Genomic DNA, 22,815 nt, shown 5'->3' with positions numbered 1-22,815 from the left:
AATCTGCTGGCTGTTCACGCTATTGCTAAGTGGAGAATCCACTTTACTTCTAAAAGTTACAAATTCTGACATAAAGTACTTGAAACATGAATTTCTATAAATCACTGCTCCACTTCAGAGGCTTTTTAGAGCCGTATAGAGATTGCTCATAAACTCGATTTCCCTGGAATGTCCCAAAGCTGTATTTGATGGGAACTAACCCACTTTTTTCTTTGTTTTTCTCATATGTGCCAAGAGGAGTGTCCAGTGGGGACGTACGGGGTGCAGTGTGCTGAGCCCTGCAAGTGTATGAATGGTGGGAAATGCTACCATATTGGTGGTGCCTGTCTCTGTGAAGCAGGATACACTGGAGAGCAGTGTGAAACAAGGCTTTGTCCTGAAGGAATTTATGGTCTCAAGTGTGATAAAAGATGTCCCTGGCACAGGCCCACTACCTGGAGGTAGGCTTTACACCCTTGAACCTGTTCTTCTGTAGAGAAGATAGAAATCTGAAAAGAAAGATTTCCTGATTTTTCTAGTACTTTCATGCAATCTGAAGCAGCGAAGGACTTGTGAGAGAATCTGGTATTCCCTAACTGGATCAGGAAACTCTCAGCCCAAAAGAGCTTCTGAATTACAGTGCTTGCAGCTATATGTGATCTTAATATTCATTGCTGTATTTATTTGGTTGCTTACCCGCCAAATAAATATTATGACAAAGTGGGACCTTTGTCTCTGTTTACCAGGTGGGTAGATCATTACATTGCTCACTGTGTGTAGGCAGGATAGATCATACATCCCTTGCACGTTCTGGTGTGCTGTAAGTGCGAAATAACTGAAATCAATAGATGTGGTCAGTTGATGGCAGCTCCAGGGCATGAAGGGCAAGCCCATCCTCGTGCTTGTCAGCCTCTATGCTTCATGAAGGGTTAGATATAGGTATACCTGGGAGGTTCTATTATTTTCCAGGGATCCAGAGAGCAGCAGCAGGTAACAAGCCTCTTATGCAAAGAGTTTTTTCAGAAATGGCTCTTGTCCATTGCCTCTTTTGGTAGATATGCTAGAGTGTGTATTGAACCCAGCCCTCTGTTCTCTGTGACCAGGTGAAACTATCCATTTTTCCCTTTGTACTCAACAGTCAAGAGAAAATGGAGAGTGAGCACTGGCTGGCTGAGACTAAGGCCACATAAACCCCGTTTCCTCAGTGGGGTACAGCAACAGCGCTGTGACCTGATGTGAGCAGATCCATACGTCCCTGCCCCTTCCCATCACAGTTTGGGGGGTTTGTAGGAATTGTAGCATTTCAGGCTGGTTTTGTCATGTCTTTATTCACATGACACCTGGTGTAAAAAGAGCACACTGTAGCTATGTACTTTTCTAGAAGGGTTTTTTCTTTTGTCTTGTAAGCTCTTTCTGGTGATCTTCCATCCCTGCTTCACATTTGTAAATAAGACTGTTGGAGGTCATTCTGCATCACCAACTAATTTGGTATAGTTAGGCTGGGATTAGGGTTTTTTCAGGACACATTCTGCTGGCGTTTCTTTTGTCTCTTGCTTTCTCTGAGGGGTATATATATATATATAGGGTTGAATTTTGTGGTGTGAATTCAGTTAATGTAGTCAGGGTGTATATTTAAAGCCAAACTTAGGACATCTTGCAAGTTTGCATGTTTCTCACAGACTCGTGTGTACATGGTCAAAATCTTTTCATGGGAATGTTAAATTGCATAGGGTGCTACTGAATAGGCAGTATCTCTCCACATCTCTTTCCTTCCCTTTCTTAATGTATAAATCTTACTGCCAATTAGGCTTAACTGCATGAGAACCCATCAAAAACCTTCAAAAGTTTTGCAGCTTCTTACATCTAATTACAAATTATAGAGTCCTAAGTTTGGTGTGAATCAGTATATGAGTCAGTATGCCTTAGTAACACTCACTGGGGGGCCAAGAATATTCAATGACTCTGCTTTATACCCAGTGCTTTCTCATGTGTGTTGTGTCCCCCTCTGATGTATCGAAAAAACCACTCCAAACAGGACAGTGATGACTGTCTTAAAATGCCAGTACTATTAATTTTATAAATACGTTCTAATTTAGATCTCAAGAACTGTTCAGTTGTAGATTGTCACATTTAGTCCTGAATTACTTATCCTTCCATCCCCTCCTGGCAGCTGTCACCCTGTGTCTGGGGAATGCTCCTGCAAGCCTGGCTGGTCGGGGCTCTACTGCAACGAGACGTGTTCTCCAGGATTCTATGGCGAGTCATGTCAGCAGATCCGCAGCTGCCAAAATGGTGCTGACTGCAATAGTGTGACTGGAAAATGCACCTGTGCCCCTGGATTTGAGGTAAATAAGTCTCTCTTTCGCAGTACATTTTCAACTCCATTGGCTTTAGTTGAGTGCCAAGTTCTTCATGGTGCCCGAGTGTCCTTTCTCCACCACAGGAAAAGAAAGGTAACGGTATTTAGGTACATAAATAATACTGGGCATTTTATAAGATTCTGAGGCAAATCTGGGATTGGTTCTCAGCACTGAAGTGAAGGCATTTCAGGAAAGAAAAGATAGTGACTTTGTAAGACAGTGATAAGTAGGAGGATGTGCTTGTGAGGTGTAAATAAAGGGAGGAATGATGGTTTCAATCATTATCTTGCTGCAGCAGCTCCTGATGTTCCATCCAGAGAAAATCTAGAGCAAGACACTTGTTTTTGCAGTTCAGGATGGATTATTCTGCAGCTTTTACATGCATTTGCGGTTACCTGTGCTTTGGATATTTACAGGGTGACTGTTGTAGGAACAACAACTGTGAAAACTTCAGTCAAATTAATTCCTAAAAATACTGTAGACATCCACGTTCCATGAACCTGCTGTCTTACCGAGATTTGGTCTAACCAAGTGGTGTTTGCTGTGTGACCTGAGCTCTCCCAACAACTAACAGGAAAGTAATGCTTACTGTGGACTTAAAGAGCATGAAGGAGTCCCTCGCCATGAAATTTCAGATACCTTAGTGACAGCCTGGAACAGGCATGTTCTCTGGCTTTTGTAGCACCTGAGTCAGTCTACAGAATGTACTGGTTCTATTGTCTGAATAGTTTTTAGACTCTGTTTTTGTGTCATTCAGGGTGCTGCTTGTGGTACTGCCTGTCTTCTGGGGACGTATGGAATAAACTGTTCATCTGTATGCAACTGCAAAAACGAAGCCATCTGTTCACCAGTAGATGGTTCTTGTGCCTGCAAAGCAGGTAAGCATCCCTTCAGATTAATTTCCTTTTTCCCTAATCATAAAATGAATTTGAGTTTTGGAAGTACAGAAGGAGAAAGAAACTTAATAAAAAGCAGAGCACCCTGAAGGCCATATCACCAGCTGATTTATGCTTCTGCTGCTCTGGGAGGTGAAAACTAGGAAACCATCTGCCCCAAGAAGAGTGCACATGCCTCATGTTTGTGTTCTCAGTGGGCTGGAGGCTGCAGTTTACTGAATTACTGGTGTTTACCCTGAGGTGTGCCACCACTTCTCTCTTGGTGGCAGTGCTGTCATCTGCTGGGATTACCACAGGCATGCCTGCCATGTGTCTGACAGCAGCCTGCCTAGTCGAAATGCATAGGCAGGTTTCCCTCAGCCTGGGTGTGCATGACCTCTGGCTGCAACCCTTGCCCCTCTCAGCCACACAGAGGCACCGATTTCTTCCTGTCATTTTAGCACTGATGTTAGTATCTACTGGCAATTTATTCTATTTGAATGCTCTTTTCCTCACCAGCTCTCTGAGAAAATCTTGCCTAAGACCCTTCCAAGCCTTTGCCCGCTACTGTTCCCTGCTTCTGTGAGAAACTTTCTAGGTCTCCCAGTATTCGTGTGACTAGACTGACGCTCCTTGACCTCCCTGCATGGCTCTCACCTCTCAGCAGTAATTCTGATGGTCATTGTACCCCCTCAGAAACTGCACGTGCCTGCCCACCTCTTCATCTCCTGGTAGCACATGCCTTTGGCTGGAATAAAGATATCTCAGACATCCTCCAGCACTGGTTTCATAGAAATCTTTTCACGTGGTATCGACGTTCAACCCAAAACTATGCTACTCACTTCCCTTAAAGATCCACTCTTCCAATACACCTTTCTCTTTGTCACTTCTGCTGTAAGGAAGGGTTTGTAGTCCAGCGTCCTTCAGCGGTGATGGGGGTTTGCTGAGAGGGGAGACTGTTGAATGCTCCCAAGCAAATTCCATGCCAAGCCTGCGTGGTAGACCTCCCTGTCTAAAAATGCACAACGCATGAGTGTGGGAGAGAAGTGTTAGTTACACCGGAAAACAGCCACTAAATTTGTCAGGGACTGATACTGTTAAATCAGACGTGTAGGAAATGTGGAGTTTCTATCTTCTGCTCTTCCCGGAGACAGTGCAGCTGAGACAATTCTGTAACCATCGCAAAGCAGCTACTGCTGAGAGGCTAGGTTGTGAGAGAAAAACTACCCTTGAGCCAGGCAAAATCCTGTCTTCTTGTGCATTGTGCAGTTTTAGTCATAGTACAGTGCAAAAGGTCGGCAAACGGTGCAATTCATCTGCACTCAGCTGCTTGTCTTGTAACAGAAGGAGATGTATAAATCCTGGAAAGAGACATGGGAGAAAGTGTCTCAGTTTTCTAGCTCATATGGTGTAACATTTTTGCCTGAAATGACCCCTAAATGTGAAGTTCTCAATCCAGGGCACGAGGCGGCTTCGTTTCAATCCATGTGTTTTGCACAGTCTATTGATTGGTCTCAGTGCAGAATTACTTTTCCCTTGGCTTGCTGTAAACAAGGTACAAAATTAGAACCTTGGCTTGTGTCACTGCTGATGGTCACGTCGGACTGTCTCCTGCCGTTTCTATTGTATCAGATGGTCACATTTTTAAAAATCTATTTCCATTTCTCTGCCTCCAGCGTGCAGTCTGCAAATCATTGCTACCCAGCATAATCAGCAGTGTAGGGTGCATTTTAGAACCATTTCCCATTACAGTCTTTTTTGCATCTGGATAGAAGTACAGCAATAATCTAGAAGGTCTTCCATGTATCCTTGGAGAAATGCAACTTAGGCACTGCTGCTATGTTTCCTTCTGTTTTGTGTCTAGGATTTTAGTTTCTAAACTGTATTGCAGAACTCCATCTGTTCAGTACTGGCGGAAGAATGACGACAGCAGCAGCTTGAATGTAGGGAATATAGTCCTTGCTTTTTTGGCCCATGCCTTAAACCTTCAGTATCCTCTGGTGCTTGGCAGTGAAATTTCAAGGTGTCTGTGTTTTCCTTGCCGATCTGCCCTGAATTGCTATTGCATGGTGGCACCCATCTGCAAATGTGTGCTGTGCAGAGATGTCAGGAGGTGCCCTTCACCACCCTTGTTCCAACGTGGACAAGTCCTCGTCTGAAACTGCTGCTACTAGCTTGTAGCTAGTGGTACCCTGGGATTGCACATCTCCGAAAGATGCTGCCTGATAGGCAGAGTGAAACACGTCCGCAGAGAGGAATGGGGGAAATCTTGGATTAATTTGTCACTTGAAATTCTTCTTTTTGGCAGGTTGGCATGGTGTAGATTGCTCAACAAATTGTCCCAGAGGTACCTGGGGGCTTGGCTGTAACTTAACTTGCCAGTGCCTTAACGGAGGGGCTTGCAGTGCACTGGATGGAACCTGTACCTGTGCCCCAGGCTGGAGAGGAGAAAAATTCGAACTCCTTTGTCAGGTAGTTTCATAATTTCACCAGATTTTGCACTGAATTTTGTCGGGGGGATAAGTCTCCAAGGAGGACTGCTCCTGGTAGCCCATACACAACTGGGTTGAAGATTGGGGACACGTGACAACAAATCTTTGGGAAGAACTCTGCAGTGCAACACACTGAAGTACACAAAACACACAGTTAAGATGCACAGATGAAAAACTCTTCCTGCTTTCATGCTTTGACGTCGAGCCTCAGACTTTTCTCCAGCTCCTTTAGAATTTGTTGAAAAGCACAGACCCAGATTTTTCCCTGTTGGCATCAAATGCTCTCCAGAGTGCTTCTGTTAAAGCAGAAAAAACTATGAGAGGAAAGAATGTACCAGAAATAGATACTTAGCATCAAACAACCTAGTTTTGATTACATTATCTTCTATCTCTGGTACAATATGAACGGAGAAGTTGCCTTCATTCTTAGTCAGCTGTGAGAAGGCACTCCGAAGATTGCAGTGACAGACAGGTCTTTGCCTTCCTCTTGGGGCTCTGACGCCGTCACCCTGACATTGAGAACTGCAAAGTTAGAAATCATTGCACTGACATGACATTGCTGCATCAGGTCTGCTGCATCAGGTCTGCTGCACATTGGAATTTGTGCTTGGGGAGAGCAATCAAAATATCTAATTTCAAAGGTTTTAAAATGGTAAAAGTCAAACCTGATGTGTTTTATTCCGTAACTGTTTTTTATTACATTTTGTAGTCAAAACATGAACTCTTTCTCTGAAAAACTGGGTTTTCCAGAGTCCATCTTTTCCAGTGATAGAGTTTGGTTTTCTGGGAAATTCACCTTTAAGCTTCTCTCAGGTTGGAGGAGCTCTACTGAGCAGTAATGTGGTAGGAATAGCTGAACTACAGTGTTAAACTGGGAGCCACGACTTCGTTTTGCATGAAAATTTGTTCTGTTGAACTTCTCTCAGAATACTCAGCTTTTTTTTGTTTGGGGTTTTGGTGGTTGTTTTTAGTTTCCAGGTGAGCTACAGTTTACGTTGACGGAGTGAGTAGAGTGACAGACAAATTCTAAGACGTTCTGCAAAGTGGATTAGAGTTCCATCTGTGCACGTTCATGCAGCGTTTTCAACAGTACGTCTCCATCAGAAGACTAATGTTTCTTTGTCCTAGGGCAGCTTTGTTTATCACTTAGTGTCTGATCTGGAGGACGATGCGATCTCCCAAGCTCCAATAGCTCTTCCAAAACTGACTTATTAAAAAAGATGGGTAACTGTTTCATGGCATTTGCTTCACTGTTGCAAATAGAGCCACAATAGTGCTTAAAAGCATTTCTCCATCAGATAATTTAGCATGCCCATGCTCCTTGTCTTGCTGTCTCTCTCTGCCTGTGTCAAGTGAAGTCTGTAAGCATGTACATATTCCAATGCATATTCTGCCTCCGAATTCCAGAGTAGGAGAATGAATGGGAAACTAATTCAGTTGAGTCCAGAGTTATCTTGGTTTTGTTCTTGTTTGAGGAGTTTATTTAAATCAACGTATTTCAATTTCTTTCAGTAACTTCAGAAAATTCCTATCACTGCCCAGATCGTTACTTAAGTCTAAATAAATAGCAGACTAAACATACCACTTTTCAATTAGGTACTTGAGGATTTCCTTTCTTTGCAAATCTGATTATATGCAAAGGAAATGCCTAATCTTTTCTTTTTCTCTGTATAAAAATGTACTGTTGCCATGAGCAAAGGGCTCCTAGCACTTGAGTGCTCTTAGATTTTGTTCTACGTCAGACTCGAAAGTGCTGGGATTGAGTAGGTAAATGCTGTGGAACCTAGTAGAATTGTAGGCACGAACACCAAAACCAGCAGAGGAGCTTTCCTGTGGGGTTTATTCTGGCTTTTAGTGACTGGTAAATTCAATTCATTTAATTTAGAAACGAAACCCTCTTTTTTAGCTGATTTTAAAACATGACGTGGATTTTCTTTCATTTTTGGCCTTTGCTGTGGGCAGCCTCATAAGTATCACCTTAATTCTAGTGGGGTTTTTCCATGTTGCTAATTTGGTTTTGACACTTCTCGTGTAAGATCAGTTCACAGCTGTACTTTCCCTTGTTTTACAAATGCAATTGTGAAGATTTTTGCTCTTTTCAGTTTGTCAGATTGATTTTGTATGGAACTGCCCCCGGATGTATGTGCCACCTTCTGTGGAAGAAGAAAAGGCAAATTCAGACGTTCAGATGTAGTTCCATGAAAATCAGCTGTGCTTTTGTGGCACAGCTCAGCACAGCAAGAAGGGTGTTTAACCTACAACTGTAATTTCTCTTGATGGTTCAAAAAACGTTGCGTAGCCAGAAGAAATGTTTTGTGCCCTGTCTCCTGGCCAGAGAAATTCTCTTTTAACAGCACATGCTGTAGTGCAGAGAGAAGGACTTTTAATCAAAGGGATACACTTTGCATTGCTTAGGCAATGAGCTTTACCCTGAAGATACATTTTACGTTTTACTACTTTGTTGTAGAAATTGTGGTATTCTGTGGTATCTTTTTTTTGTCCAGTACGTCGACAACTCAGGAGCTGAGGCAGAAAGGAGTCTGAACTGCTTTCTCATCAAGAGATTCCCAGGTCCTGGAGTAGGACCTCAGCTGTTAGGGAAATTAGAGGGACAGTCCAAGAAGGCTTCGTTGCAGCCTCTGATAGTGTAGGTTGCTGTGTTCTGGATCACCGTCTCCAAGTCCCTCCTCTGGGATTTTTCCAGAGAATGTAATTCTTTATTTTCCCCTCTTAACTGAAGGAAGGAAAATGCAGGACACAAAAACTGCTGCAGAAGCCCAAAGTGCTTTATCTTAAGAACGCAGCTTATGGATTCAGGAGAGATGCGTGGTTGTTTTTTGAGGCAGGACTGACCAGAACTTGTTCTCTTCTAACTCCCAGCTGTCGTCATCTCTGGGTTGTTTGGTTGGTTTCCACAGGATGGCACGTACGGTATGGATTGCGCTGAACGCTGTGACTGCAGCCATGCAGACAGTTGTCATCCCATCAGGGGTTCCTGTCGCTGTCTGCCGGGATGGTCAGGTACAAAAGAGACTCTTGAAGGACAATGGGAGTTTCCACTATGGCGGGGCTTGGTCTTGCCTTTCACTTGGTGTGCACAGGAGGACTGTGTGGGGCTGGAAGGAGACAGGGGCCAGTTCTGTGGCTGTTTTGTTCCATCTGTGATTCACAGGTATGGAAATGTTGTTGAGTGTGGGATCCACAGACAAACGGGGAGTAGGAGAGTAGACGGGTCAATCTGAAACCTTGCGCGCCTTCACAGAACCATTCCTCAGGAAGTGGTGAAGAGCTGTAAATATGCAGGGCTGTGCTGGCAGCTCTGGTACGTAAAGCCTTGCGTGCAGGAACCCAGAAAGCTTGGCTCTGGCAACCAAAAAGAGGATCTGTTGTGCAGAAGCTGTGCTTCTACTTAGGTTTTTCAAACTTGAGAACTCAAGTGTCTCTGCACATATTTTGTTCTGCATGAAAATTGTTGCACTTTTCTGCAAGGTTTCTCTGTCATTTTCCTTGTGGTTTTAGGAAGTATTTGTATTTGGTTATCCATTAGAATTTGTGTTTGGCACTGTTGTCTATGGAGAGCAAGGTAATTTGAAAACATGATGAAACTCTGCAGAAAGGCATGCTATCACAAACCTTTTATCTCCAGGAAGGGATTTGAGTTCTCACCTAAATGACTATGTAAGTGTTGGGAAAACTCTTCCAGCTTCCGCAAGATGGAGTTGACGCTCTAAGTTTTGCCCCTCTCAGAGGGTTCTGGAGTTTTGTGTCTCCGTGCGATACTGTAGCGTTGCAAGCTTCAGCTTTCCTGTTTGTATTCAAGGGTCAGTAGCCTCTGTGTACTCTCTCCACAGGAGTCCTCACAGAAAGAGAGGGAGGCCCCAAAAGCTGCAGTGTGACCTCCCCTCAGTCACTCAGATACCGCTGGGAAATGGCAAGGCTGCAAAAATAATGAAAGTAATTGGAGTGAATTATGAGAAAATAGTAGTATTGTCATTGTGCCATCGATGAGTAGTTTGTGAGACACTAGGGCAGACAAATCGCCAGAGACAGAAAGTATGGTAACGAATGAAGCCAGGTTAAAGTAGGTAGATTCTATGATTTGAAAGTCCGTAGTAAAAATGTAGCATCTTTTTGTAACAGGTTCTAAAAATGAGCTGGCCGGTGTGATAGAACTATCCTGGGTGGAGATGACGACTTCAGACGTAGCACAGACCTTGACTGCGTGACCTCAGGTATTGGAAAGGAGACACTGCTTTTAGCTTCAGTGAAATCTTCATCTATGGAAAGGAAAAAGATTTTGCTAGAAAGAGACTTTGTGCTTGATTCTAGAAAAGATGGAGTATCTGTCCTGGGATGATGTCATCACAACAGCGTGTAACGGACTAGTTTCAACACGTTGGTGATGTCTGGACACACTGTATGACATAAAGAGCATAGTTTGCTTTCTGCTCCGTGTCTGGAAATATCCTCCTCCCACACTTCACATGTCAGAGCAATACTCCTGAGCAGTACTTTCATAACAGGGTCTCAAATAGCTGCTCTATAAAGTTACATTGCAGAGATAGCATTAGAAGGTAGGATTAAGAAAGGTGGTGTGGAACATATGTATATGCATAATGAGTAGAGTAGCAGGCAAAGGGTTTGTCACAATAGAGGAAGGAACTAAGTGCAACAAAGTATGTTAGAGTAGCTTAGCTACCTAATATTCTAATTTATCAGGAAAAAAATACCAGAAGGGATTAGAGCAGCAAAGGAGGAGATTTTATGGAACAGCCTCTCCCTGTCTGTCCTCCTAGCCTCCCCTTTTTTTTTTTTCCTCCTTTTTTAAAAGAAACTTGTGCCTTTCGCGTAAGAATTAAGTGAATTCCTATTTCTGGTCTCAGGCTCTCTAAAAGTTAGGTGATGTGTAGCTGGCTGTATCATGTCATGAGTACTTAAAGGATCACTGGAAAACATTGGTAAGTTTTTCTCAGTGAAGTAATGGCTATTTGTTTTCCAAGTTAGGAAACAGGTAAGAAGTCAAGGTCTAAGATGACCATACTCCTCTACAGATAAAACTGTCCAGTCTATCTTTTTAAATGACTTTTCTTCAAATATGCCTTAGGAGTTGTTTGTGTTGGAGAGGACATACTATGTGTAGTCAAATGTGTATAACATAAAAACTAGAGATGCATTTCACCTGCAACCCAAGTCAGCATGGCCTGACAAGTAACAGAATGTCAGTTAAGTCATGAAGAGCTGGGATATAGTAAACCCTGGAGGAAGACGAGCAAATCTCCATTTGTGAGTGTAAAGCCTTGAACTGCACGAATAATGAGGACGCCATTGCCAGCCTTGTGTGTTTAGAAAGCAGCGCTAATTCAGAGTCAGGAAGTGCTCTGAAGAGTAGTTCACGGCTGTATAGAAAGTGTAGGAAGGAATGACGGTTTGTTCTTTCTGATTCCAGTCTGTTCCCCTGGGATTTATGGACACCGCTGCAGCCAGACATGCCCCCAGTGTGTACACAGCAGTGGTCCCTGCCACCATATTAATGGCTTACGTGACTGCTTACCTGGGTTTACAGGAGCCCTCTGTAACGAAGGTACAAGTTGTAGTAAAGACTGTCTGGGACAGAGAGACCAGGCACTTCAGCAATTTTCCTTCCGTCGCTTGGAAGCCATAAAACCAACAGCAGTTGCTGTTGTAGTGCTTGCAGCGTATAAATTAGGAATCTTAAGCAGGTTTAAACTGTTTGAACATTTGATCCTACAGTATGAAACCCACTGTATTGTTATTTGTATTATTTGTATAATGAGCATGTATAAAGGGCTTCCCAGAATTTCTAATGCCTTACTGAACATTATACTAAGCGGTACCTGTCTTGATCCTAGTATCAAGATTCCTCTTGAAATAAAGAAAAGGTAATCCCATTCTGATTACTAAGGAGTTCTAATTGTGTTTTGTTCCAGTATGTCCCAGTGGCAGATTTGGCAAGAACTGCATTGGAATATGCACGTGCACCAGTAAAGGAATGTGCAATCCTATTGATAAATCCTGTCAGTGTTACCCTGGCTGGATTGGTAGTGACTGCTCTCAACGTAAGTATGGAATGTTCCCCTTTCTTTTAACAGCAATCAATCCGGGTTTGGCTATTTACATTATCTAGTTTTTGTAGTCAAACACCCACTGTCTAAGTCAGAAATGAGGACTGTGTGGTATAGGAGGAAGAAATCCGAAAGTTTTCTTCTTCAGTTTATCAGCACTATCAGCAACATAATTGCACTCTGGCTTTTCTAAGAAGTGGGATGGAGCATATGAGAGAAGAGACCGATTTTCAGTCTTTCACTGCCCAAGAAGAGTTGTAGAGGATCTGCAGAGAGCTTCTGGCTGCTTCTTGCAGAAGCCACCCCTGCTTCCCCCCTTCGCCACCAGAACCTTGCCACATAAAAGCACAACGCAGATACCCCTTTTTACTGTCATTCTACCTCACTTGGGGAGTATTGCCTTGGTATGCTAAACCAGTGAAGACTTTGTTACTGACTCAGAGTGCTAGGCCCTAATTTCATTATGTTTCATAGGAGTTCTTTTATGAAATAATTCAGCATTCTCCAGATGCCTTGTCAGGTCTATGAAAATACTGATAATAGGAGAGAAATACCTGAGGCAGAATTCTCACGAGAAATAGATCCAATTCCATGAAGTACCAAAATCCACACGGTCCAAAACACTGTATTCCAAAGTTTCAGTCAACCCATTTCTGTGAATAAAAGAAGCCACACCAGAGCCTGATACGTCAACATTCCAAAGAGACTGTGCTGATTTCCAGGGAGGTGCATTTCCGAATACCATCCCGCATTGGTTTCACGTCACTTATGGTAACTCATTTATGGCTTGGCTAGTCCAGGTTAACTAGCTCTGTACCAGTGCAATGTAGCAGCTGGTGACTTTGGAAAAAAACCCTCTGCTGTCTAAATTCTGTGAAGTGATTGGCATGCACAACTAAGTATCATAGCAAGATAAATCTTGAGCCGATTCCTGTGGAAGCCAGTAGCAAGAAAGGCGTCTGGTTTTATGGTAAAATAAGTAGGTATTTTGGAGAGTAGAAGAATAGGGATTTAGGAGGAGGAGAGACTTACTCACAAATCAATAACAAGAAAATGGTGCCAGCAATATGAATGGAAGCATCTATTTAGACTGTGCTCATGGGCTGTAACAGAGCAAGTTTCTTTGCTTTGTGTACAGGCCTTTTGTTCACATGGAAGATAATGATTCCATTAATTTCTTCTGGAACCAGTAACCTTCTTAAAACTTTTAACCTTTCATCTGTATAGGGTTTACATTCCCTCATAGCTGACCACTATTTTCAAACAAAAACAATAACAAAAAGAATCAAAAGGCACAACTGAAGCGAAAACAAGAAAAACCAAACTTAGTACTTTTTTTTTTGTCACTACAATGTAGTATATTTCTTAATGAAGTGAAATTTGGGCAAAACCACCACTTTGCAAAAATGCAGCCCACACATAGATGAGTCCTTATGCGTTTAAAGGATTCAGGAATTTTTATTGCTCTCAGACAGGTCTCTGGACAACCAAATCAGTGCACAGCAACAAACAGTTAACAGTCTTTTTAAACTTACACAGAATTAAAGCTAAGGCTTCTATATCTGACCTGTTTCTTCTCTCCTTGAAACACACATGCAATACCTTTCCACAAAAGCATTTTAAAATTACCCATCTCTTTTTGGTAAAGAAACAAATAAAAACTTCAGGATGTGACCCCTAATCAGGAGAAAGGGGCTGTTCTTAGAGTACCCTCTGCATTCAGAGATATTTTATCATGAAGAAAACTATCCTTGCCTGTCTCTGAGCAGTAATTAACATTTTGGACCCACTTCACCGTTCTAATGGCAGTACATAGTATCAGATTCATTCACTGTGACATTTTCAAAGCAGTCAGTGAAATTCTTTCTCATGACATGTTGAACTTGTTGTGAGAAATCTCCAGCTTTATAGATAATTACTTGTTTTTTAGACATGCTATATTCATCAATGCAACCACAGCAGCAAGAGTTCACTTGATAAAGGTACAGTCCTGATCATATGCATATCTAGAGTAAAAGAAGTCCTTAGTTAGAAAAGACCCAACCTGTGGCTATTTGCTCAGAATGGAGTAGCCCAAGTCCTAGGGGTCTGCCACTGGTGACACATTGCCATCTGCTGGCCATCTGCTGGCCGTGGACAGACAGAGCTTGGGGCTAGGAACGAATGGTAGCGTCCGTGGTGCTGCAGATCTGTAATCCCAACACAGTTAAGAAGCTCTGACTGATTCGAGTTCCTTTTTTCTCTCACACTTGGTGCAGAATTCCCTCAGGGTACATACGGGTATGGATGCCGGCAGATTTGTGACTGTCTGAACAACTCAACGTGTGACCACATCCCGGGAACATGTTACTGCAGCCCAGGCTGGAAGGGGGCCAGATGTGATCAAGGTAAAGCCTCCATGCAATCAAATTCTCTTAATTGTTTGATAGGAAATTTGGATTAGCCTATTACATTCCATCTCTGTATCACTCACTAAATTAGTCTGATAAAGCTCGTAGGTTTAAATAGTCCATCCTGTTAAGTGATGTATATTCTGTGGATTTTGTAAGTATTCCATGCCTCAGTAAGAGTTCACTGGAGCAAAGCAATCAGTGTAGTTGTGTGAAATACAGAGTCCTTCCTAGAATGTTCTGAGTTGGCAGGGACCCAGAACGATCATAGGGTCCAACTCCTGGCTCCACACAGGACCAGCCAAGTCAGAGCATGGGACCGAGCGCATCGTCCAGCTGCTTCTTGAACTCAGTCAAGCTGGGTGCTGTGACCACTTCCCTGGGGAGTCTGGAACAGGACAGGACAGCCTTTACAGCGCTGTCCTCTCCAAAAAGGCAGAATTGCTGATGGAGCGAGTGCTTGACCTGCTTTGTGCTTTTGCTTAGAAAATGTTGTTACTTTCTCAAGTCCATGAAAACACCTTTTTCTAGGAAGAACATGAATGTTTCTCCTTAAGGCCAGGAATGTCTTCACATCGGTTTCAAACATCATTCAACAATATGCCTGCAGTGACCTACACCCCTGCTCTGAGGGCCATCAATGCAGCTTACACCATTCCAGGTAAATGACATTTAGAAGGTGGGGGTTTTTCTCCATCTCTTCACTTTGCGCTTTTTTAGCTGAGCTCTGAAGGGTTCTCACATGCCCCTAACAGTGCCCATTTCACCTTTTGGGATGAGCAAGGGTTGCTGTGAGCAGGAGCATACGTGGTTTTGAAAAGGATGTCTACAGTTCTGCCATGGGAGGCTTCCTGGAAGGAGAGGCAGGGGAGGGCTTCCACCTGTGGGAAGAGGCAGCCTGAGACACTGCTGTCAGTTGCCTTTCACGGGGGAGAGAGACCACCCTGGTAGCCGTGCCGGTGGACTGGCACAGGGGACCAGTGGGGTGTGATGGCAGATGTACGTGCTTACCTTTCAGCTGTCAGAGACAGTTCAGCCCAGTTCAGAGGAAGCATGGACTTTTCTATTCCTCTGTGGCTACTTAAAAACAGGATTGGAAACGGGCAAAATACAGTTTCTACTGAGAATTTAGTTCCGTGCCAACAGCTGGACTGCACAAGGCGGCTCCTGTAGCTGTGGCCAGTCAGGATTTCACAGGAGCTGTGGCAAGATCTCCTGGAGAGGCAGGGAGCAGAGAGGCTCGAGTCTGAAACAAGTGAAGGCAAAGAGCAAACCCGGGAGTGACTCAACGGGTACGTGAAACTTCAGGCACTGCTGTCTTCTGCCCACAGCTGTTAAGGCAGGCAGCAGGTGAAGAAGGTGGCAGAAAGAGTTTTCAGAGCCAAGAAAGAGCTGTCAGCAAAGGTGGGAGTGCTCTTGAGGCACTAGAGAGTGTTGCTATGAACTTGGTGGTTAAAATTCTCTGTAATTGGGACAGTGACTGCAGAGGCAAAAGAGAGCAAGGAACCTCAGGAGAGAAGTAAGTTAGCAAGTAACATGCTCTTGCTTCAAGTGACCTGTCAGTTCCTGCTCTGTGTCCCTAAATCTGTCAAATGAATGGCAATTTCCTAGGTAGATATTTTCCAGAAACTCTCCATTAGGTTTTGGAATGAGTGCAGAGCTGTAAAAAACATCTCCTCAGAAAGAAATGCCATGTTATTGATAGTTGTTGATTTTCTTTTCTTTTCAGAAGCCATCCCTCACAGTACCGGTGGAAATTCCAACAGTCACTATTTCTCTAACCCCAGTTATCATACTCTGACTCAGTGCGCTACCCCACCTCATGTCAACAACATGGACAGACTGACCCTGGCAAAGGTAGAGCATCAAAATCTCAGTGCTCCTCTGTCAATTAGCTTCTAGTTTATTTCATTTGGTTCCATCATGTTTCAGGTTTGGTTTCTTTTTGTGGTGGGTTGACCCTGGCTGGAGGCCAGGTGCCCAGCAAAGCCGCTCTATAACTCCCCTCCACAGCTGGACAGGGGAGAGAAGATATAACCAAAAGCTTATGAGTTGAGATAAGAGCAGGGAGAGATCATTCTGCAGATAACATCATGGGCAAAACAGCCGCGACGCGGAATAAAATGCATCTAATTTCTTACCTAATCAAAAGAGACTGGGATAATCAAGTATAAAACCAAATCTTCAAACACCTCCCCTCACCTCTCCCTTCTTCCTGGCCTCAACTTCATTCACAAATTCTCTGCCACCTGCCCCCGAGCGGCACAGAAGGGGGCAGAATGGGGATTGTGGCCAGTTAATCACACGTTGTCTTTGCTGCTCCTTCCTGTTCGGGCAGAGGACTCCTCACATGCTTCCCCTGCTCCAGTGTGGGGTCTTTCCCACATCAGACAATCCTCCATGAACTTCTCCAACATGAATCCTTACCATGGGGGCTACAGCTCTTCACCAACTGCCCCGGCGTGGCTTCCGTGGGGCTCAGACCTCCAGGAGAAGACTGCTCCAGCCTGCTTCCCCACAGAGCCACAGGCTGCCCCAGGGAAACCTGCTATGGCATGGCCTCCTCTGTCCACGGGCTGCAGGTCCTGCCAGGAGCTTGCTCTAATGCAGGTTTCCCATGGGGTCACTGCCTCCTTCAGGTGTGTCCACCCGCTCCAGCATGGAGCTGCAGCTGGGATCTCTACTCGGCATCATCTTCCTCCTGGGCTGCAGCAGGACTGCCTGCTTCACCATGGTCTTCTCCATGGGCTGCTCGGGAATCTCCCCTCTGGTGCCTGGAGCGCTTCCTCCCCCTCCTTCTTCCCTGGCCTTGGTGTCTGCAGAGTTTCTTCATCTTCTCACTCCCTTCTCTGGCAGCAAGAAGTGTCTATCTGTGGGGTTTTTTCCTTCTGAAACATCCTATCACAGAGGTGCTGCCACCATCGCTGATGGGCTCATCGCTGGCCAGCGGTGGGTCCATCCTTGAGCCGTTGGGTATTTACTCTGTTGGATGTAGGGGAAGCTTCTAGGAGCTTCTTGCAGAAGCCACTCCTGGCCTCCCACCACTACCAAAACCTGGCCACGCAAACCCAAACCACTTTGCCTGATTAGCACCTGGAAATCCTATAACTTCCCATCAGTTTCAGTTTCTGTTATCTGTCTTCCTTTGAATTAGGCCAAAACCAATCAGCTGTTTGTGAACCTTAAAAACGTGGAACCTGGAAAACGAGGAACTGTCATGGACTACGCGGGAACATTGCCTGCAGACTGGAAACATGGTGGCTACCTCAACGAGCTTGGTAAGAAGGAAGAAGGAGGAGGAGGAGAGGGTGAATGGGATTCACTGTGTTTGGGATAGAGAGGGAAGCAGGGAATTTTTCCTGGTTCTCCGCTCAGGGTAATGCCAAGGTGGTCTGGCTGTGCATGAGGTTCAGGGTTATGGGTTCGACCTTTCTTCAAGGAGACAAAAAAGTGACTCCTTGTGAGGAGCGGTGAATCCACCTGATGCCCAGTGCAGACATGATATGCAAAAATCTCATCATATTGTCATACAACTATTTTCATACTAATTACTTTCATAAATCAATGGGTGTTGTAAATAAGGATCTGCTTTGGCAAAATTACTTTGATTAAATAGGTGTGGGGTTGGGTGAATCCTTTTTTTAAATCCCCACCACACAGAATCAAGGCTTTTTGAAGTAGTTTCTCATCATCTGGGCTGCTGCAGATGTAAATTGTAGCAGCATCTTCCCAGCTAAGCCTCCTGTCTGCTGAAACACAGCACATTGTCCCTCAAAAGAAAATTCCTGAGAAGGGGTGAGAATTTCTGTATCCTGTTGTCGCTTCATCCTTTCCCAATCTCAAGCATCCCAAAAAGGCTGGATCACACTCCTCATGTCTCTGCCCAGTGAAAGCCTTAGAAGGGACTCTGAGTGCCATTATTCTTTAGATGATTTAATTACCTTCATTTCTAGTCCTTCTCACTGTCAGGTTCTGGGGATCAGGTGCAGCATCAGAAGCAGTCTGCAGCAGGATTTTTCCCTGCCCATCCCCAGCCTTGGTCTAACAACAGCTCCGGCTGAGACGCGGGGTTTTTAAGAAAACAGTTTAACGCTCAGAGTTCAGCTTTACATTTTCTTAGAGCAGATGTACCAGCACTTGGGACTTCTGAGAGATCCCGGCTGTGGCTACCCCACTGCATGGGGAGATTCTGGAAGACTGGAGGAATGCTGATGTTATGCCTGGTTTCTAGAAGGTGCAATGGGATTGCTTGGGTAGCTCTAGGCTTGTGACCTGGGTGTCAGGCTTGGCAAAAACAGCAGGACAGCTGACATGAGACCTAGTAAATAAAGATGGAGTAGGAATAAATTTAGTTGGTTTAGGTCTTCTCAAATAACCTAATTTTGTTCTTGGAAACTGTGTATTTTGTTTAGAGAGAGACTGTCTAGAGAAAGTTCCTTTAGACTGCTGTAATGCTTGTAACAGAGTACCATGATGCAATCTTGGTTGCAGTGACCATGAAATGTTGGAGTTCTAGATCCTCAGGGAAGTAAGGAGGGTGCACAGCAAGCTCACTACCCTGGACTGCAGGAGAACATACTTCGGCCTCTTCAGGGACCTGCTCAGTAGAGTACCATGGAACGAAGCCCTGGAAGGACCAGGGGCCCAAGACAGCTGGTTAGTATTCAAGGACTGCCTCCTTCAAGCTCTGGAGAGATGCAGCCCAACAAATGCACCAGGAGACCTGCCTGGATGAACAAGGAGCTCCTGGGCAAACTCAGACAGAGAAAGGAAGCCTACAGAGGGTAGAAGCATGGGCAGGTAGTCTAGGGGGAATAACGAGAAACTGTTCCAACAGCCAGGGACCAGGTTAAGAAAGCTAAAGTGCTGACAGAACTAAATCTGCCCTGAGACATCAAGGGCAACATCAAAAGCTTCTATAGCTCCATCAGTGACAAAATGAGGGTGAGAGGAAAAATTGGGCTTGTCTCCAGAAGGAAACAGGAGATGCAGTTACCCAGGATCTGGAGAAGGCTGAGGTACTTCATGACTTTTTGCCTCAGTCTTTTCTGGCAAGTGCTCAAGCCACAGTGCCCAAGGCACAGAAAGTGAAAGCACGTGAAGTGCAGTGTCCAGCTCTGAGCTCCCCAGTAAAAGACACTGAGCTGCTGAAGTGAGGCCAGGGGAGGGCTACAAAGGTCACCGCAGGGCTGGAGCACCTCTCCTACAAAGACAGGCTGAGAGAGTTGTGCTTGTTCCACCTGGGGAAGAGAAGGCTCTGGGGAGATTCTGTAGCAGCCTTTCACTACCTAACCGGGAGGGGGCTACCAGAAATCTGGAGAGGGGCTGTTTACAAGGGCATATAGTGAAAGGACAAAATGTAATGGCCTTAACCTGAAAGAGGTTAGATTTAGATCAGGTGTTAGGATGGAATTCTTCTCTGTTGGGGTGGTGAGGCCCCGTCACAGGCTGTCCAGAGAAGCGGTGGCTGCCCCCTCCCTGGCATTGTTCAGGGCCAGGCTGGATGGGGCTTTGGGCAACCTGGTCTAGTGGAGGGTGTCCCTGCCCATGGCAGGGCGCTGGAACTAGATGTGCTTTGAGGTCCCTTCCAACCCCAACCACTCTGGGATTATCTGTATTGAATGCCAGCTACTATTCTAACCAGAATTGACAGTTCTCAGACTGCAACAGGAATTTGCTGATGACAAGACCAAGGGCCATAAACAAGAATAGCAGTAGAAGTGGATTCATTAAGGACTGTCTAACCATTTGGAAGTGCTATGACTGGTTTCTATTTAAATATTTGTTGGGGAGCGACTTGTTAGAACTCAACACCCTGTTTAGCATTGATGTCCATACTACTAGCATGCTTGAGAGAAACACGTGTTTTTCTTGTTACAGATCTAGCGAAGAACTCCGAATATAATTTAAGTAATTGCTCGTTAAGTAGTTCTGAGAACCCCTACGCTACTATAAAAGACCCACCAGCTCTTGTCCCCAGAAGTTCAGAATGCGGCTATGTGGAAATGAAGTCCCCGGCACGCGGGGACTCCCCGTATGCTGAGATCGCTGGCTCTGCTTCAGCCAATAGGAACGTTTATGAAGTTGGTAAGTGCAAAATGTACTTCTCGATGTTGAAGGTTAAGAACAAAGAGCACAGGACTTTTTCCTTTGAGCCAGGTTAATCAAAACACATTAAAAAATCAGTTAAAAAAGCGATACGTTCAGGTTCTGTTTTCTGCTCCACCCATCTCACAACGTCTTTTCCAGGGAAGTGGTAGAGATCACAAGGACAGAGCTTTAAATACCTTCAGCTCTGATCTCTAACCTAGAGAGAGCGCTCAATTTCCCTGGTTTGAAGGCCTGTCTTTAAACAACAGCGTAAGCTAAGCATTTGATCGCACTCTATTTTAGGCTGTTGTGGTGGTTGCACCTTGACTGGAGGCCGGGTTCCTAGCAAAGACACTCTTCTCACTCCCCTTTTCAGCTGGGGGAGAAAATACCTCTTGAGAGGCTTAGGAGTGGAGATAAGGACAGGGAGAGATCATTCCGCAATCAGCGTCACAGGCAGAACAGACTCAACAGGGAATTGAAAAAACCCATCTTACCACACTCACATGCACAGAAACCAGGGTAGAATAATGAGAAGTGCAACCAAATCCTAAAAGGCCTGTCCCTGCCTCTCCCTTCTTCAAAGACTCAACTTTATTCATTATTTCTCTCCCTTCCTCCTTGCTGAGGTGTCACAGGGGGGTGGCGGAATGGGGGTTTCCATCAGTTCCTCATAAGTAATCTTCCTTCTTAGCGGGAAAGGGGGGGGTGGGCATTCCTTACACTCTTCCCCTGCTCCAGCATGGGGTCCTCCACAAACTTCTTCAACATCAGTCTTTTCCCACGGGGCTCCATCTCTTCACCAGCTGTCCCAGTGTGGGTCACTGCTATGGAGTACAGTCATAAAATCATAGAATGTCTCTGAGTCTCTCAGGCCCACACTGCTCCATCCTGGTCCCCCACAGAGTCACAAGTCCCCCCAGAAAACATGCTGTGGCCTGGGGCCTGTCTCTGCATAGGCTGCAGGTCCTGCCAGGAGCTTGCTCCAACACAGGTCACTACATCTTCAACGTGTGTCTCCCCACTCCAGCCTGGGGGCCTCTCCACGGGCTGCAGGAAGCATCTCTGCTCCCCATCATCTTCAGTGGGTGGCAAGGGGACAACCTGTTCCCCATGCTCTTCACAGGCTGCAGGGGAATCTCTCCTGTGGTGCCCGGAGCGCCTCCTCCTCCCCTTCTTCACTGACCTTGGTGTCTGCAAAGTTTCTTCCATTTTCTCACTCCCTCCTCTGGTGGCAAAAGCTTCCACTGGTGGGTTTTTTCCTCTTAAATATGTGACCACAGAGGGGCTGTGACCGGTGCTGATGGGCTCGGCCTTGGTCAGCGGCGGATCGGTCCTTGAGCTGGTTTGGCCATGCAGACCCACAGCAGCAGTTAAGTACTGAACACAGCTGGAGTAAGTTTATGGGAGGGATAGAAAGAATCTTTCCTCTTCTTGACATGAAAACCAGCATCTTCCCTCCCAGAGGCTGTATTTCACTGACAGGGGCCCTATCGAGTTCCTGCGCTACTGTGGCTGGTGTAGTTCCAGAAAACTTGGGGGTCTGGTAGAATCCTCCTTATCCCAATGCTCTCTAGGCTGGAATAAAGTCTATGTCTTCTGTCATAGGATACCATTTGCCTTTTCTGTCCCCAGTTAGACATTCCTCCAAAACCCACCAGTTCTCCCCACATTTCTAAGGATTTTTATAAAAACTAATTAAAAATTCGTTATGAAACTAATTAAAATCCCCAAATTAGTTTGGTGGGTGGGTTTTTTAATTTTGTGTTTATTGTTGGGGGGGTTTGTTTGGTTGGTTTTGTTTATGCACAGACAAAGCACACTTGCTTCTGTCAGGAAATGTACTTGTGGCAGGGCCCTGCTGCAAACCCACAGGTGTAACTTAGTGTAAAGCCAAAGCACCATAATATCCCTCTTTGTTCCCACACCTGCCTTGTGACAAGGAATACTGAAGCAGAGAAGAGAGGATCTTTTGTAATGCAAACTGAAGTGTAACCCCGCGTTTGTTTCTGTTTGCTGCTTCTAGTGTTGAATGCATCTTCTCTCTTTTATCACAGAACCTACGTTGAGTGTTGTCCAGGGAGCACTCAGCAGCACCGGACGTTTCAGCCAGGATCCGTATGATCTGCCAAAAAACAGCCACATTCCATGTCATTATGACTTGCTACCAGTTCGAGACAGCCCCACATCCTCACCGAAAGAGGTCGGCAGTGAATGACCCCAAAAGCTGATGTGTAGCACAGTGGGACTCTCCCGGGGCAAAGTGGCAGGACTGTGCTCCTTCCTCTAGTTTCCTTTCCATCAGATTTGGTTCCAAATCTGTCCAGCAGACAGCTGCTGTACCTGAAACAGAATCTCAATGTGAGGTTTGTATTGTGTCTACAAGTGACAGATGGACAAATGCCACACTCTGGGGATCCTGGTTGTTCTTTTTTCATGGCAGTTAATTTTATAGACGCAGGTATGCAGCACATTTATACTGTAATATACTGGCTTAAAAATACTAGCTTGCAGATCAGTTTTTATAACATCCCATTTCAGACACT

General features: G+C 45.0%; 2 protein-coding genes across 2 annotated transcripts in view; both read left to right on the top strand.

Annotated features, from left to right (window-relative positions):
* LOC311203686 (uncharacterized protein) overlaps positions 1-22,560 on the top strand; it is a gene marked incomplete at its 5' end in the record, with an annotated part of 63,058 nt that extends 40,498 nt beyond the window's left edge. The window contains one exon of the mRNA XM_084278442.1: positions 22,327-22,560. Coding sequence (XP_084134568.1) covers positions 22,327-22,487 — 161 coding nt within the window. The 3' untranslated portion in view covers positions 22,488-22,560. The remainder of the gene's footprint in view (positions 1-22,326) is intronic.
* Positions 226-20,439, top strand: LOC311203236 (uncharacterized protein; the record flags this gene model as incomplete). Its single annotated transcript, XM_084277891.1, has 13 exons — positions 226-440; positions 2,150-2,324; positions 3,097-3,217; positions 5,523-5,686; positions 8,625-8,727; positions 9,847-9,908; positions 11,153-11,287; positions 11,655-11,783; positions 14,711-14,840; positions 15,909-16,036; positions 17,334-17,457; positions 20,003-20,266; positions 20,429-20,439. The coding sequence occupies 13 exons, from the start codon at positions 226-228 to the stop codon at positions 20,437-20,439; spliced, it is 1,761 nt and encodes a 586-aa protein (XP_084134017.1).
* Positions 22,561-22,815: the final 255 nt, after the last annotated feature.

The sequence above is a fragment of the Gallinula chloropus genome (genome assembly GCF_964237585.1).
Source record: "Gallinula chloropus genome assembly, chromosome: Z".
NCBI classification, from domain to species: domain Eukaryota; kingdom Metazoa; phylum Chordata; class Aves; order Gruiformes; family Rallidae; genus Gallinula; species Gallinula chloropus.
The sequence above is the reverse complement of the archived record's forward strand: the minus strand, read 5'-3'. Positions and strand labels throughout refer to the sequence as shown.